Genomic DNA, 14,868 nt, shown 5'->3' with positions numbered 1-14,868 from the left:
GACAGTTAGCAACTAGTTCCGTTCCGTTAGGACAATTTATCTACCAGTTTCGTTCCGTTCCTATTTTTTCTCAATTTTTCCATCGCTAGTGGAAAGGGTTAATAGCCCTAAAGATACATAGCTCATACAGCAAATTTATTTAGAAAAAGCTACCTTTGAAAATGTTTTACGTTGGAACGAATAAATATATTGTAGTTTGAATTTTTTATAAAATCCATAACTTAAGAAAATGGAATAAAATCATGACGGAATTGTCAATATAAGGGAATATTTAACTTTTGTATATTGCAATATTATCTTAGTCTAGTAAGCCAGAAATGGCAGGCGTGACCTTAGAGGTCGTAAAGCCAACAAGAGAGAGATGGAGAGAGATATTATTGAAAGATCAAGGTAGAATGTGAAATATTTAAAGTAAAGACTAAGTGATGGTATACATTGTTATTACAATCATAAGATTTATCTTTTATTGTATCATAAGATCACTTAGGATGTCTTCACACTGGTAGTTGTTACATTCAACAGTTTCTACATCTTGCAGTATGGTTAATATAGCCCTTTCCATGTCCAACAAAATAGCTGGCTTTTTGTACTGTAAAAATTAAAAAAAATTAGTAATAGTTGTATGTTCATGTCTGTAGTTGTTCATACCGTTATTATAAGGGTACAATTTTTATGAGCTACAGTTAAACCTTCCTGACTTGGACAGATATTGCACCGTTTTAATTCCGGAACTTCTATCTTCTTAAAATATTTCTTGTTTGAAGTTCTTACAGTTATCGTTCCATCATTTTCCTCACATGTTACTGTGTAGATGGAAATGGGAAATGGTAAATTTCGGATTCTCCATTCGAGAGCGTTTCGTGTAACCCTTTTTGATAGCATTGGCTCAGAGCACGATTCTCTCAGCATTAGTTCATTTTCCTTTAACCCTACAGGTATTGAATCGCCCAGTTCAATTGTCCATTCTTCTTTCTGCAATAAAGCTGTCTTGTTTTTCCATGCGCGCCTTAACACCACTCCAGTATCTGTACTGTATTCTTCAGCCATTTCTCTACCATCTGGAAATCGATAGTGGACTTTTCGCACTTTTCCCTGAATGATAGACGATTTATTGGCTGCTTTAATTAGTCCCAGCCAACTTTCATATGACATGATGTCTAATGTCTCGGGACACAAAAGTAATCACAAAATATATGTTTATCTAGAATCTTGAGCCACGCGGTTACCTGAAAAAAAAAATAATAATGTTAAATAGGTATCTTAGATCGTTGTTAAGTGCTCACTGCCTAGCCTGCTGTTTGCGAATAGTTTAATTCACACTGTTAATCGATTTTATAAGAGAATGCGGTGGTTTGTTTACAAATCATACTGCATGGCAACATCTTCACCTCCTTTCCCGCCTACGAGCATATTGAAAATACATTGACATTTCACCCATTTAACAAAACGCGAAAAGCGACAACTACGCGTTCCGTAATTTGAACACACAGTTAAACGTCGTCGTTTAACAGTTATGTCAATAGTCAAATTTACACCTTTGTGGCGAAACACAACACAACAGGCACCAAGCAACAACAACAACAACACAACATTTCTTCGGAATATTAGCTGCAATAGTCGACACACCATACAATAGTGCCCAACGGGTTTTCACCAGAAGCGCTGCAGACAATGCTCGGTTCCGGGGAAATTTGGCAGCGCTAAGCAACGTCCGTACACACGTGCCCGTGTCAGGATACGACACCAGTCGATGATCACCCGCTCACCAGAACGGACCTCGCGAACGCGATACACAAAGTGAACGTAAAATAATATACATGTGAATAGTCAAATAAATATACCCACAAATAATTGGCTATACCTTCATCTCTACGACCGGCATACCCGGGTATCCCATACATTTTGGGAAATGAAACATTTTTAGATAAAACTTTCATAACTTCTTTTCTAGTAGTGTTTTTTTGGGAGAAACTTGGAGAGCACGCCTATACATTATTATTGTTTGCCGTCGTATAGTTAGTAGAAATTTACAAATTCATTTAATATTTTTTAATTCACCTTCATCTATTGCTTAATCACTTTCGTATCAGAAACAAGTCAAACATACTGCATGTGTTATGGAACAATTTTTTATGCATATTTTGCATATTTTTCATTTAATTTTCAATTCATACCCCTTATGTGAGGAAGGACAATGAAGTGGCCGATGTAATGATGAACTCTATAAGATGTACGATTAACTCACTATCGTACAGCAGATTCAGCAGATCGTCGTTTAATCGATAATCGTCGTTGATAAACATGCCATACGAATGGAACCATACAAGACAGCCCATAAAGTCCTTTTAGGTCGTCCAAATGGACAGAAAAAACGTGGTACACACGAACTGAGATGGAGTGTGTTGGTATAAAAATAATACATCCAATATACATATTAGCCGTAATGTCTACGACCGCATACCCGGGTATGCCGGTCGTAGATTTGAGGGTATAAATTTGGTCGTAGACATTACGGTTAATAAGTTCCTGGCAACACTGCCACTGTCGACAAAGCGACTGTTGACCAATCGATGAATTATAGGTAATAAAGAAATAAGTTAGTTCTCCCTGTAACCTCGACGTTTTCGGTTCGTTTGTGCTCCGAAACATTCTTATCATATATTTCGGGGCTTTCAACAGAGTGACGACATTGATGCGTCCGCCGGTAACACCTGTAACTGATAAATGCGTACGTTTGTATAGTGGAGCGCCGGTTATCCGTGCTCATCGGTACTCAGCCCTTCACTGTAACTGATAAATAAGTAAATAAAACTTATTTGATTTACAAAACATTTATCAACATACATTGATAACACTCATCGTCATGAGTTTATTCAGAAAAACGGATATCACGAACTTCTAATCATGAAAATGCAAACGATTGCATCAACGTATGTCCGTTGATTATTGCATACAGCTGCCAAAGTCTAAGAGGGAGGCACTTGTTCCGACGTAACGCGTTGCATTGCGTTTTGCGCTTTGCGTCGGAACAAGTAGCATCCTCTAAATTAGGGGTCTACAAACTACGGCCCGCGAGCACCTCTCGAGAGATCCCAAGATTGGCCATCAGCTGTGGTTATTCCACTCAAAGCGGCCCGCCATCTAAAAAGTTTAGAGGCCCCTACTCTGAACGCAACGAAAGAAATCTAGCCAACTGTAACAAGTTCCGTATATTTCATAAATTAAACCGTTGCTTTAAATGATAAAATCATGTTTTGAGTAGTGCAGGCAAGAGGTACATCTATTCAGTCAAGTGAGGCTGCAGTGAAACACTCCTGGTATACCAACAATCGATCTTATCGGCTAGGACGATTTGAAACAAAATTAAAAAAAACACCGTGGGTATGAACACTTGACCACTTGATCTTGCACCGTGGAGAGATATGAAATGTCAAAAGTCAGAATATTTAGGACAGCTTCAAATGAACCAGTATTAACCACCAGCTTCCAGTCCTTCGTTCGTTGCCATGGCAATGAAATTGTTCAAACATTTTGTAGCGATAGGCGTAAAGCTACAGAAAAACACAGCTAAACGTCTCCTCAGTACAGTAACAACACTCATATTTATTGGTGTGAACAACACAACATTATTTCAGGAAAACAATAAACTTGTGAAATATTTGTCAAGCGGTAACTATACCTAGATACTAGGACGTTATTTTGTTAGTTGGAGGACGACCATATGAACGATGCTGAGAAGAACATGTCTAGTACATGGATAAGATAAAACTATAGAGTAGAAAACCAATAATGAAATCATGATTATGATAGAAAAACCACAACAGATTGCATACATTTCTTTACCTTGCGAACTGGTTTGTTTTTATATGACCAAAAGGCTATGGCGCATGCGTTTTAGTACATGTTCTAAATCGTTACCAGGACGAGACCGACGACGACGAGTTGTTATTATTCTTCTTTGGCAGGATCCGAGTTTTAACTCAATAGATGAGAAAGTTTTCCACCACTCTTCAGTGATGAGACAAAAACCTACATTTGGCAGTGAAGAGCAAACGTGTCCTGCGACAACGAAATTAGTTTCGTAATGGATGGTACATATTGTGTTGAATTTAGGAGCTAGGTTGAACTAATTTCCGTGTGGTGCATAATACTGTGTGATAAATAGCTGGTGACCCAGTCTGGTATATAAAAATCAGTGACCGACAAAAAGATTGTTGCATGATTATGGCTACTCCTTCATATAATGCTGGGGTTGCCCTACCAGAGGAGGAAATATTCTATTCCACATACGAACCAACAAAAGAAGGTAGGAGAAAAATTGATCAACACTTAGCAGATGCGAAAAGGAACTTTTTTATAATAGGTATATCTTAAGGTCTACGGGATATATTTTTTTATACTGTTTTAATGTACAAACGTCATGTTTTATGCTCTCGACGCTGCTATTATATATTGTATTTCTTTTATTTTCATATTTATCTCACATATTGGCTACAAACTCGCATCTCATCTGATACATAATCTGACAACAGAAATTATAGAATATGCCGTGAAAATCGGTATAGATCCTGAAAAAGAAGCTAACATCATTTATCTGGCACGACAAGGATTACTTCACCCCTTGCCGGAAAATTGGAAACCATGGTGAGTGAGAAGTTTTATTGTGTACTTGTATTAAACTTTTCCAATTTTAAATTTCCAATTCACTACTTTTCTTTTTAACACTCCAACCAGTGTACAAATAGTATTTTTCCATATCCTAAATATACATCACAAACTCTTATGTAGTGTTATAGCGTAGTGATTTCCTCTAGGTAAAAAAGAGAAACAAATTCTACCGAAACATACCGCTGGTTTCCAGCTGATGAGAAAACATGCATATTTGAAATACATCGCTCTATTTGCTAACAAGCTATTAATGATTGGATATCGCTTCAGTAAAAATTACACAATACCGCTTCAGTTAAAATTTAAAAACAGTTAGACAACGATAGTTTCCTATAAAGATGAAATACAATCAAATTTAGTGTGTTGCTTTCATAGCTCCATCGATTTTCTATTGTTTCATTATTTTAAATTCGAAATAATTTATGTTTCCATTTTTGTTACCTTTTGAGATGGATTTGCATACCTATTGTTTCAATTGACATTTAGTTTGACTATTTTTTTCCTTTTTCAATATATTACGTCAATCGTTGTCCAGCAAACTCGATTGATGATTAAGCTTTCAGCAGGTAGTGGTGCACACATTCATAACACTGTGATGTTATTTGAGTTTTCTGCGTACTATCAGTTTTTTGGCATTTTTCCATTCTACTCTTGAAAGATTAATATACAAATTCAGGATCATTTAAATTGTACCAAGGACAATATAGTGGACGGGGCACGACTCAAAAACACGCACGGTCTGGTTTAAAATTCCACCTAGACCGTGCCGCACCCATTCGCGGCACTCATGGTTGAGTAATGGGAAATTATAAGTCACAGATAGTTATCCATTAGCTATTATATATATATTTTGGTTCTACTATTTATTAACGTTATCAAGTAGAATCGGTTTCTCATCTCCTTGTGTTTCAGTGTTCGGTCAAATATACCTAAAGTTGTGAATCGAATTTCCCCAAAACTACGATAATGAAGATTGATTACTCGCTTCTATGTTTTGGCCCTCACATAGTTTGACATGGCCAGGTTCCATGATACTCGGTCAGAGGATGCGCTCCTACACTCTCCTGGCTGTATTGAACTATGTCTCATGCATCATGTCGGACGTGTCGTTGACGATCACCTTCTGTGTAGGGAATAAATCTGGTATCTGATCATCTTATACTTTTAACATTCTATTTTTCCTACCTGCGCCACCGTCAAGATGTCTGCTCCCCCAAAAAAGCTCAGCTAGCTATTGTTATTGAAATGCTTTCAGATTTCGTTGCTTAGCTTGATATCCTAAATTAAGGTCGTGCAAATATAATAAAAAAATATTTCGAACAATTATCTCGAAATTGTCGTTGTCAACTTAACTTTGCTTTGGTACCGTAAGCCGCTTTCAAATCGATGAATTAATGAAGCATGGAGATCCGGTTCCCCCTGAATTTTTGGAGTATCCTAAATAGAGTGAATATTCTTGGTCGCTTTTGAATTTTCTCAAACAAATCTAGCTTGGTAGATTGAGCTGCAGTTGAAAATTCTGGACAGGATTGGAATTGTGATAGCTTTGAAGTTAGCATAGTCCAGTTAGCATAGTCCTTGTAGCTTCCACTTCTCCGATGGTTCCTATAGTAGTTTACCGTAGTTTTCCGATAATAGTTCTCAAATCCTTAAAAAAACGTTGCATGATCATTGTATGCCTCTGTGTCTTATTTAGCTCTGCCACCAGTCCATGCTAACTGTCTTGTTAAATTATGGGATGTTTGAAAGCCCTAAAGTTTCGTCAAATGTTCGCATGGGCCCCTCGTTATTGTCTAACCGGCTTTCGCAATTTGTCAGGACTGGCCTAGACGGTTCCCTCGCTCGACGGTATATCGCTCCTGCCAGACATTACAAAGCCTATCTTGTCTAAGTACTTCTTCACTGTTTTGCCGATTGCTTCCACCTAAAAGGGTAACGGAGATCTTAAGACTCTGCTGCACTTTACGGAGATGTCGGGAAGCTGTTGGTTGGCCAGAACAAAACTTAAATGCTGTGGCCTTTTTCTAGCCGGAAGAAGATGTAATAGATCCCAAATCGGCTTTATAGTGTAGCATGTAAAACTATTTCACTACTTTCTTGGTATGCTGCCATTTCAACAAACTTTGAAAAAAAAAATCCCTTACAGCTTGAGTTTGTGATACAAATAAACTGATAACGACGTGAAATTTTGTGTGTGCCCAATTGTGCGTGTGCAACTATAAAGGATGACACAATGCTGTGTGTGCCATTATGGTAGATCAGTAAAAAAAAATTAAATCCGTACAGCGAAATATATGCCCACTTCAATAAAGAACATAACATACATAAAATTGAATGATTGTTAAAAATGTGTCTTTCTTTCTTCCTGTTTTTCCTTGTTGATATAGTTACAGTAAACAAGTCAAAGCGTACTATTACTACGATCGGATTACAAAAAAATCACAATGGGAACATCCCATCGATGTGTTATACCGAGCGAAAGTGATCGATGCTAGAAAGGCACTCGTTTTCGATCAATCAGATTCTACATCATTCGGTGATTCTGGATTTCGAAGTTTAAAATCCAATTATAATAAATTTTCTACCACGTTCAACACCTATGATCAACATCATACCAATGATCCAGAGTGTGGCAGCAGTCTTGCAATGTCGGACCAGCAACTGAAGAAAACCAAAATTAATCCGGATGCAAAGAAGCCCGAACAGTTAGATGGTTTCACTAATATGACCACGTTATCGTCCGCAAACGAGGAAAGTGATTCGAACAAAGAAAACAACAGTCAAGATGCTGCTGTCGGTCTTGCTAAAAACCAAAGCAATATTGATTCGGCTATTGCTTTCACGAAAAAACTATCTTTTAACACGAACGCCCATGATACAAAGAGTGAACTTAAAGAATCAGTAAAATTGGGAACTGATAGTAAAATGGGTTGTACTCTTTATGGCTTTACTATTACCGGCACGGGATCACAATTTTTGAAGTCAAACAAGAAGCTGGAGTTTGGAAGTTTAGATTTAGGGCGCAAGCCTGAATCGGAAATGAAAGGCATTCTGCGTGATACAAGTTTGAGTTACGTGCGTTCGAAAAGCACTCCAAACGACGACTCGGGAAATGATGAAAGAAAAAGTGTTCGCTTTGATATTGATATCGATGCAGAAAAATCCGCAAACGAAATTAAAGCAGAAACAGAATCAGCCCTCGATGCTGATGCGTCATACATACAGACAGATGCTGAAGCTGAAGCAGACGGCAACATTGATGATCGTTATGATGTCGAAGATAATTTGGATGATCAGGAAAAAGAAAATGATGTAAATGCAGATAAATTCAAACAAACATCTTCTTCAGAATCGTCAGAACTAGATTCTGAAGTATTAACAGGTGTTGGTTTGAAAATTGTCAATGAAGGCAAATCGTTTTCGACGGCAGTATCAACGTCAAAAGCAATAAACGATGAAATGTTGGATGATCGTGATATGGATTCTTTACGATTTCTCAGACATTCGATCGATCAAGAACGTGAACGTTACAAGGCTAAGCTAGAAGAGGAGTTGCGATCTCTTGCGACGCTAGAAGAAAGCAAAATGCAGATCGAATTAACAAACGAACGTAGTCGGTACGAAGAACTGCTGTTCAAAGAGCGGCAGCGTATGAAGGAACAACATCAGCAAAATATTGACGAAATTAAAGAATTTTATCAGGCAAAGCTGAGCGAATTAAAAGCTGACTACGAGGAGGAAAATGCTAAAGAGTATGTGGTGTATCAAGAAACGCTCCAGGAAGAGTTCGATCGGCGTGTTAAGGAAGTGACTAACACACACAGGACTACGATGGCGAAATTGCAAAAGAACCACGACGAAATCGTTGAAGAACTGGAGCGTGACCTGAAGATGGAAGAGGAGTTGCTAAAAAAAGAGCACAACACCAATCTGGCAGAGATCAAAATCAAACTAACCCATGAGCTGGACATGGAACGGCAGCGTATGCGCGAGACGGGAGAGGACCGATTGTACGAGAAGGTACGCTGCGAGAAACGGTTGCTGGAGGACAAGTACAAATGTTTGAAGGAAAAGTATACTCGTTTGAAAACAGATGTACGCATTTCGTTAGAGCGCCGTAAAAAAAGGCGTGAACAGCAACAACAGCAGCAGCAACATAGCTTGCTTAGCAACAGCTATGAAACAGACGATCGCACAAACTCCAAACCGTTGCCATCCTACTCCTATGAGATCGGGAAAAGCATCTCGGGATCGTCCGCTGTAAAAGCATCAATGATGATGTCAGAAAAATCTCAACAACTCAGCAACGCATCCCAATGTGCGGCCACCAAACGAATTTCCACCCCAGGAGATGGCTATGCAATGGAATCGAAGCACAATGTGCTACATTTAAACAGTGCCGGATCCAACGAGTCTCGAAAATCTGCCTTTTTGCAGAACCATACCAACAACAATAACAATAATAATAATACGCAAAAACATCCGGTAGATGATTCGAGCCAAAGTGAGATCAGATATTCCAAACACTACTTCCAAGTGAAGAATATTTTTGGAAGCGTTCAGCACGAGGACAACTTCAGTTCCGATTCCGAGTTTCATAAGATGAGTTGCGACAATGGCGGAGTGGAAAATTCTTGCAGCAGCTCTTTCACTGGCGCTGCGGCAACTGCAGCAGCCCGTCCAAAGAGAAGAATTTTCACCAAAACCAAATCATCTTCCACCTCTAAGCTGAATTCGAGTAAGCACGATCGTGAAACAGGTGCTAAGGCTTACACGCCTGTGGAAAATCTGCGCGTACAGCTGAAAAAGCTAGAAGAATTGGAGGATCAAATTCCTGATTGCAATCTCGATGCGCCGTACCATTTGCGATATCCATTTGTTAATAACATTACTAACGTGGAAAACAGTAAGACAACTGCTAGTGCCTGTGCGCATGGTGATACAGGTGAAACTGAAGTTGGTACCACCACCGACAGGAGTGAGTTGGAGTTCTTTAAACACCGTATTCTACTCGAACGGGATTCTGTTATGAGAGCGAAGGAATCTTTACGTGCGCAGAAAAATGTATTCAAATCTAAACAACGTGATATTGCGGTAAAGCACGCGATTAAGAACAAACAAACGGTAGATCAAATATTTCATGTAAGTACATTTGCGTGTATATAAATTTATACAATAGATAAATAAATAAGTAAATCAATTAATCAATCAATCAATCGATACATAAACCAATAAATTATTTCACTAATAAATACAAACTTTCGGAACTCTACTCCTGAAATCTGAAACACAAATTTTGTATTTACTTATCAAAACTGCCTGTTCACAATTTTAGTAACCTTTCGCATTTCATTTTATATTTAATAATTACATTAGATACCACCAATGTTTATTATAATTTTTTATGTATGTTCGAACACTTTATTTTGGTTGTTGAGTAACCATGTACATTTGCTCACCTATTTAAACTAGTTCTGACATAACGTACAAGAAAAAATATGGCACAAAAATATGGTTATTTTTTACATGTTTAAAGTAAATTATACAGCTTTGAATATCTCTATTAATAAACAGTATATTTTATATCGTAATATATTTTTATAAATTATTAAAAAAACGTAACATGAAATCTATTTGTGTTAAAGAATAATCTGAATTAAAACTGAGTTACTACACGATGTATGCACACAGGATTTCAAAATAATGTTTCTGATTATTAGATATATTCATCATCTTCTATAGCTGATACCACAGAGATCTAGCTTATAAACCATTTGATCAATATAATTTAATTAAAAACAAGTACTATCATACGGCCAGGCGGAATAAGGAAAAAATAAAATAAAAACAAGTAGTAAAAAACAAAACTCATGTAATAGAATAATTTTTAATTTTACGTGACAGCGTGTTATGTTATTCATGATAACAATGTTGTTTCATAAAATAATGCAATATTGAACAAACCTCTTTAACAAACGGTACTAATGCAACATTCAATTCATTTTGTTTTTCAGGAAGAAAAAGAACTGACCGAAATGGAAGTATCGCTTCATCGCACACGTGCATTACTTGGAGAAAAAGTAATTAGATTGCGTCATCTAGAAAATTCATTACAAAAACTCTCCGAAAAAGAGCATCCCATTCGGACAGGTTCCAGAGAGATTCCGCTTAAACCTAAAGAAACGCTCAGCGATTTGTCCTCATATTCCAGTTCGGGTTTCAGTAGCACTGATGTACCAACTACTGAACATTATGGTCGGTTGCAGGCGAGAGTTTCAACAAGAAACCCTGACCCCACTGATACGATTACATATTTAAAACATTTACACACTGAGATACAGGAAATTTGGAGTTTACTGAGTAAGTTTTTAAATATTATACTCATAATATTTCGCAATAAATTTTTGTTTTTCTTATTACGATGAATGAATGAACATACAGTTGCCACGTTCATGAAAATTTGTATTTAACTACAAATTAGTAGCTTTTAGGTAATTTATTATTTCTAATATATTCAGCATGATGAAGTTTCAAATTGTAACAATTATGTTTAAATACCTAATCTTTTTGCAAACTATTTTAATGTTATGCAGATCCAAGCAATGGTACCGCACCTGTAATGAGATTCGATGAGATGGATTTTCTTAACAACACCGCAACGGTACAGTATAATATAACGCCTGGCAAACAGTGCTGCGACGTAGTTCTACCACCAACAACGGCGACTCCAACCTTCAACCAAACATCAGGCGCCATTTTTTCCGGAGTACATCAACCAATGTCTAGTTATATCCAAAATCAACATCATTATACGATCACTCTACTCGAGAAGACTCGCGATCTTAAAAACTGGTTACGTCAAGCTAAAACTGAACATGAGATTTTGAAAAAACAAACTCATGGAGGTTCGGAAAATGTAGTACCAAACATTCATATTTAATTTGTGAGCGATTGTGTACTTTGAATCAGTATTAAAAAAAATTGGAAAGTATATGGAGAAAAAGCTCTTAAAGTCAAAAATAACATTTCCTTGTGGATACAACGGGAAGACATTTACCGTAGGGTTATGGTGAAGGATTTACATACTACAATTTATGATAAAAACTACACATCCTCGTGTGATTTCAAATATAAAACAAGACGTTTTCCATTACACGGTGATATTTCCCATTAAGTGTAATGCTAGTTCTTGAATACCATCAGAAAAGAATGTTTGGTTACTTTGGCATTTTAATTAAATTAAATTCAATGTCGTCGTTTTTAGTTCTACAATATGCAGTTGGTTCCTCGACAGGACCAGATTTAGTTATAGATTTATTTCAATTGCTGTTACAATTTAGTTATTGATTTAGAGAGGCATTCCATTAGAATTTATATTTTTTTAATTAAGAGGTGATGTCCGAGACACACGATATTTCATACACGCAGTTTTTAAAAGTTGTTTTTTTTCAAAAAAGAATATATTGTTTGATTTTAATTTTTTTCTCTCAAAATCTCGCCCAAAATGCTACATGCATTACAAGTAAATAGTAGGCGAAACTGATTTCATTCGTTTCAAATCTAAACGATATTGCTCCCGGATGTTTAAGATAGGAAAATTTCCGCGTTCTGCATTAGCACGGGTTTTTTTTGGGGACTAAGGTTTATTATCATATTATTGTAATTCATGGAATCAATCATTCATGCTTATTCCAAGAAAGTTAACTAAATTAATAAATTTTAGAAGCGAATCATGAAGTACGTTATAACTGTAAGTGGTCAGGAAATAGATGGTAAATGCACACTTTTAAGATGAAACACATTTTCCTATAATCCTACGTCTGTTAAAGCCTGTAAAATGAAAAAAATGCATCGAGGTACTACCGACAGTCTGGCAAACTATCCAGAGTTTTGGAAAAAAAAAACACTTGGGAAAAATATAATATATTTCGTTCATGTTTTCCTTTGCCATGGGATATAAATGAATAGTTTACTTCTTTGCTAAAAAGTTTATCTTCAATCAGACCATCTTTTTCAGTTCAAAGCAGAAGCAGCATCATTTCAAACCAGAAGATACAATATGATCATGTGTACTACTTCTTGATGACGACAACTTCCTGAAAAGGTTTTTCTACATGATCGGAAGTCCTGTGGTCTGAGGAAAAGAACATTTTCATTTTGCTGCTCATCTATTATACAACCTGCTTCATTGGGAACATTTAGTAGAAGTTCTCTCCTATATGTTAAGCCTATATTACGTATACATTTTCAAATGTATAGCTATACGTATTCGCAATGGCTGTTACAAATTAACACATAACACTATCCAAGTTCGTCTGTCCCCAACAGGTTAGGTACAATTTGTGATACGCAGGAGGATTCGGCAGCAAAATTTTAAATACAGTCCATTTTAAAGCATAAGTTAAAACAGTAAATTCCGGCCATTTCTGCTGCTAATGAATCAGTATAGTTGAATTTTAAAGAAAATTATCAAAACCTTTAATACTTTTATTGATCAAGCTTCCAGTGACCAAACCAATGATGGAAATGACTCTAGAGAAAAACTGTAAACTGCAAATGTGTAATTGCAAAGTAAGGGGTGCCGCCGTGAGAAAATTTAATAATTTTGTAGGTTTTAAATAAACAAAAAAGAGCATTAGTAAAGTAGCAATTAAAAAAGTACAGGAATCGTCAACAATTTGATTTTACATTACAAAGCTTATTACTAATTTTTTAACTGTCAATAGAATGTTTTATAGCGGTAAACATTCAACTATTCAACAGATATCAAACCTTTCTTCTTTTACTTGTTTGCTAAATAGCCCTTAGCCGAAATGTAAAGTTCTATTGACAGTTAGAAATGATCTGTTAAATCTTGTAATTGCAAACGTGAAGAATAGTACATAAATAGTACATTTACCTTACTTGTACAGGAAGTGTATGTAGAATTCAATTCGCAAAACCGTTTCTGCGAAAGTAAAATCAATATTTTGCCATAAAAAACAAAATAGTTCTAATTCACATTTTTTTTATTTTTCAAATACCTTTTCGGTAAAAATGATTACATTACATAGAAAGATTGATAAACAGCGTAATGGCATGCAAAACAACTGATTTCTTTTAAGAAAATTACCATGCTAATCGTGTACCAAATTTTGAATGCTACAACAAAACAGTCGTTCAATACTGATTAACCTTCATTTCAATGACCACCTACCCGGGTATGTTTTGCACTTTTAATATATATAAAACACTTGATATAAATGGGGCTATTAGCTTCAAACTTTAAGAATGACTAGAAAAACATGTTTTCTATCATATAAGCAAAGAACCGATTTTTGCATTGTTTTAAATATACTTTTCATTCAATATTCTATATTCTTACTTCTATAACCACCTGCCCGGGTAAGTAATAAATTTTTGGAGAAGTTTTACATAGAGAAGTTTACATGGAGAAGTTAATAAAATGAAGGTAAATAATTTAATACATTTTTTTATTGAAAATTTGAAGCCAACACAACAGCTAAAAACGAATATATTTATATGTTGCAACACAAAAAAGGCCAACACCCGTATAAAATGCATGACATACTCAGGCAGGTGATTATGGAAGTGAAGGTGTAAAAAGTATGATTCGAAATAAAAAAAAAGGTAAATGTTTAGTATGATACTGTGTTACAATTAAATTGAAGTCAAAACATCTTTTAAACTTAAATAAAAACGAATTTCAATGTGGAAAAGTGGAAAATTCAATAAAAAAAATTGTGTGACCTACACGGGTAGGTAGTTATAGAAGTAAAGGGTGTATTTTTAGTCATTGAAACGAAATTTAAACAAATAATGCAACCAAACATTCTATACAAAAACAATAACAAACTACAACTTTAAGAGATTCAAAAACATCCATATTCCAAAGAATAAACACAGTTCAGATTCAGTTGTGTTGTGAGATCAATTACACAGTTATGAATTTTAAATATTTTTTTTAACAGTTTGTAAGTAGCAAACAAACAAAAATAAAAACTTTCAATCAAATTAGCTGATTATTCCCAAAATGAGAACAGCTTTTAAAAAAAAGGCTGTGACTAACACATTTCTCTTATTCACAATACTACTTGTGCGTTTTGGTTACATGATTACATTTAAAACAAGCAAACCGTTTGTTCAAAAATTGTGTTAACGAGATCTGCGAATAATAAAATGAATTACCACGACATTAAA

The 14,868-nt window shown here is 35.8% G+C and overlaps 3 protein-coding genes across 4 annotated transcripts in view; 2 read left to right on the top strand and 1 right to left on the bottom strand.

The window, feature by feature from the left end:
• LOC125770026 (WW domain-containing adapter protein with coiled-coil homolog) overlaps positions 1-14,868 on the top strand; it is a 30,572-nt gene extending 15,704 nt beyond the window's left edge. Inside the window, exon 10 of the mRNA XM_049439186.1 lies at positions 14,539-14,868. Coding sequence (XP_049295143.1) covers positions 14,539-14,568 — 30 coding nt within the window. The 3' untranslated portion in view covers positions 14,569-14,868. The remainder of the gene's footprint in view (positions 1-14,538) is intronic.
• Positions 432-1,399, bottom strand: LOC125770030 (protein DPCD). Of its 2 annotated transcripts, none has more exons than XM_049439197.1 (3): positions 1,284-1,399; positions 649-1,226; positions 432-589 (listed from the first exon to the last, which is right to left on the bottom strand). In XM_049439197.1, the coding sequence occupies exons 2-3, from the start codon at positions 1,150-1,152 to the stop codon at positions 464-466; spliced, it is 630 nt and encodes a 209-aa protein (XP_049295154.1). In that variant the 5' UTR covers positions 1,153-1,226; positions 1,284-1,399; the 3' UTR covers positions 432-463. The 2 variants fall into 2 exon arrangements, with proteins under 2 accessions (XP_049295154.1, XP_049295155.1); XM_049439198.1 differs by having other exon boundaries at positions 1,287-1,399.
• LOC125770025 (centrosomal protein of 164 kDa) lies at positions 3,801-14,532 on the top strand. The gene is made up of 5 exons (XM_049439181.1): positions 3,801-4,306; positions 4,533-4,644; positions 7,056-9,810; positions 10,683-11,028; positions 11,262-14,532. Exons 1-5 carry the CDS (start codon positions 4,219-4,221, stop codon positions 11,606-11,608), a joined length of 3,648 nt encoding a protein of 1,215 aa, XP_049295138.1. The 5' UTR covers positions 3,801-4,218; the 3' UTR covers positions 11,609-14,532.

The sequence above is a fragment of the Anopheles funestus genome, chromosome 3RL, assembly GCF_943734845.2.
Source record: "Anopheles funestus chromosome 3RL, idAnoFuneDA-416_04, whole genome shotgun sequence".
Taxonomy (NCBI): domain Eukaryota; kingdom Metazoa; phylum Arthropoda; class Insecta; order Diptera; family Culicidae; genus Anopheles; species Anopheles funestus.
The sequence above is the reverse complement of the archived record's forward strand: the minus strand, read 5'-3'. Positions and strand labels throughout refer to the sequence as shown.

Excerpts from the sequence above, each read along its gene's own strand:
- LOC125770030 (XM_049439197.1), bottom strand. The coding sequence starts at position 1,152 with ATGTCATATGAAAGTTGGCTGGGACTAATTAAAGCAGCCAATAAATCG. Across the intron at positions 590-648 it reads ATTGTACCCTTATAATAACG|TACAAAAAGCCAGCTATTTT; the intron begins GTATGAACAACT and ends TAATTTTTACAG.
- LOC125770025 (XM_049439181.1), top strand. The coding sequence starts at position 4,219 with ATGATTATGGCTACTCCTTCATATAATGCTGGGGTTGCCCTACCAGAG. Across the intron at positions 4,307-4,532 it reads ATACGAACCAACAAAAGAAG|AAATTATAGAATATGCCGTG; the intron begins GTAGGAGAAAAA and ends ATCTGACAACAG. Across the intron at positions 11,029-11,261 it reads GGAAATTTGGAGTTTACTGA|ATCCAAGCAATGGTACCGCA; the intron begins GTAAGTTTTTAA and ends AATGTTATGCAG.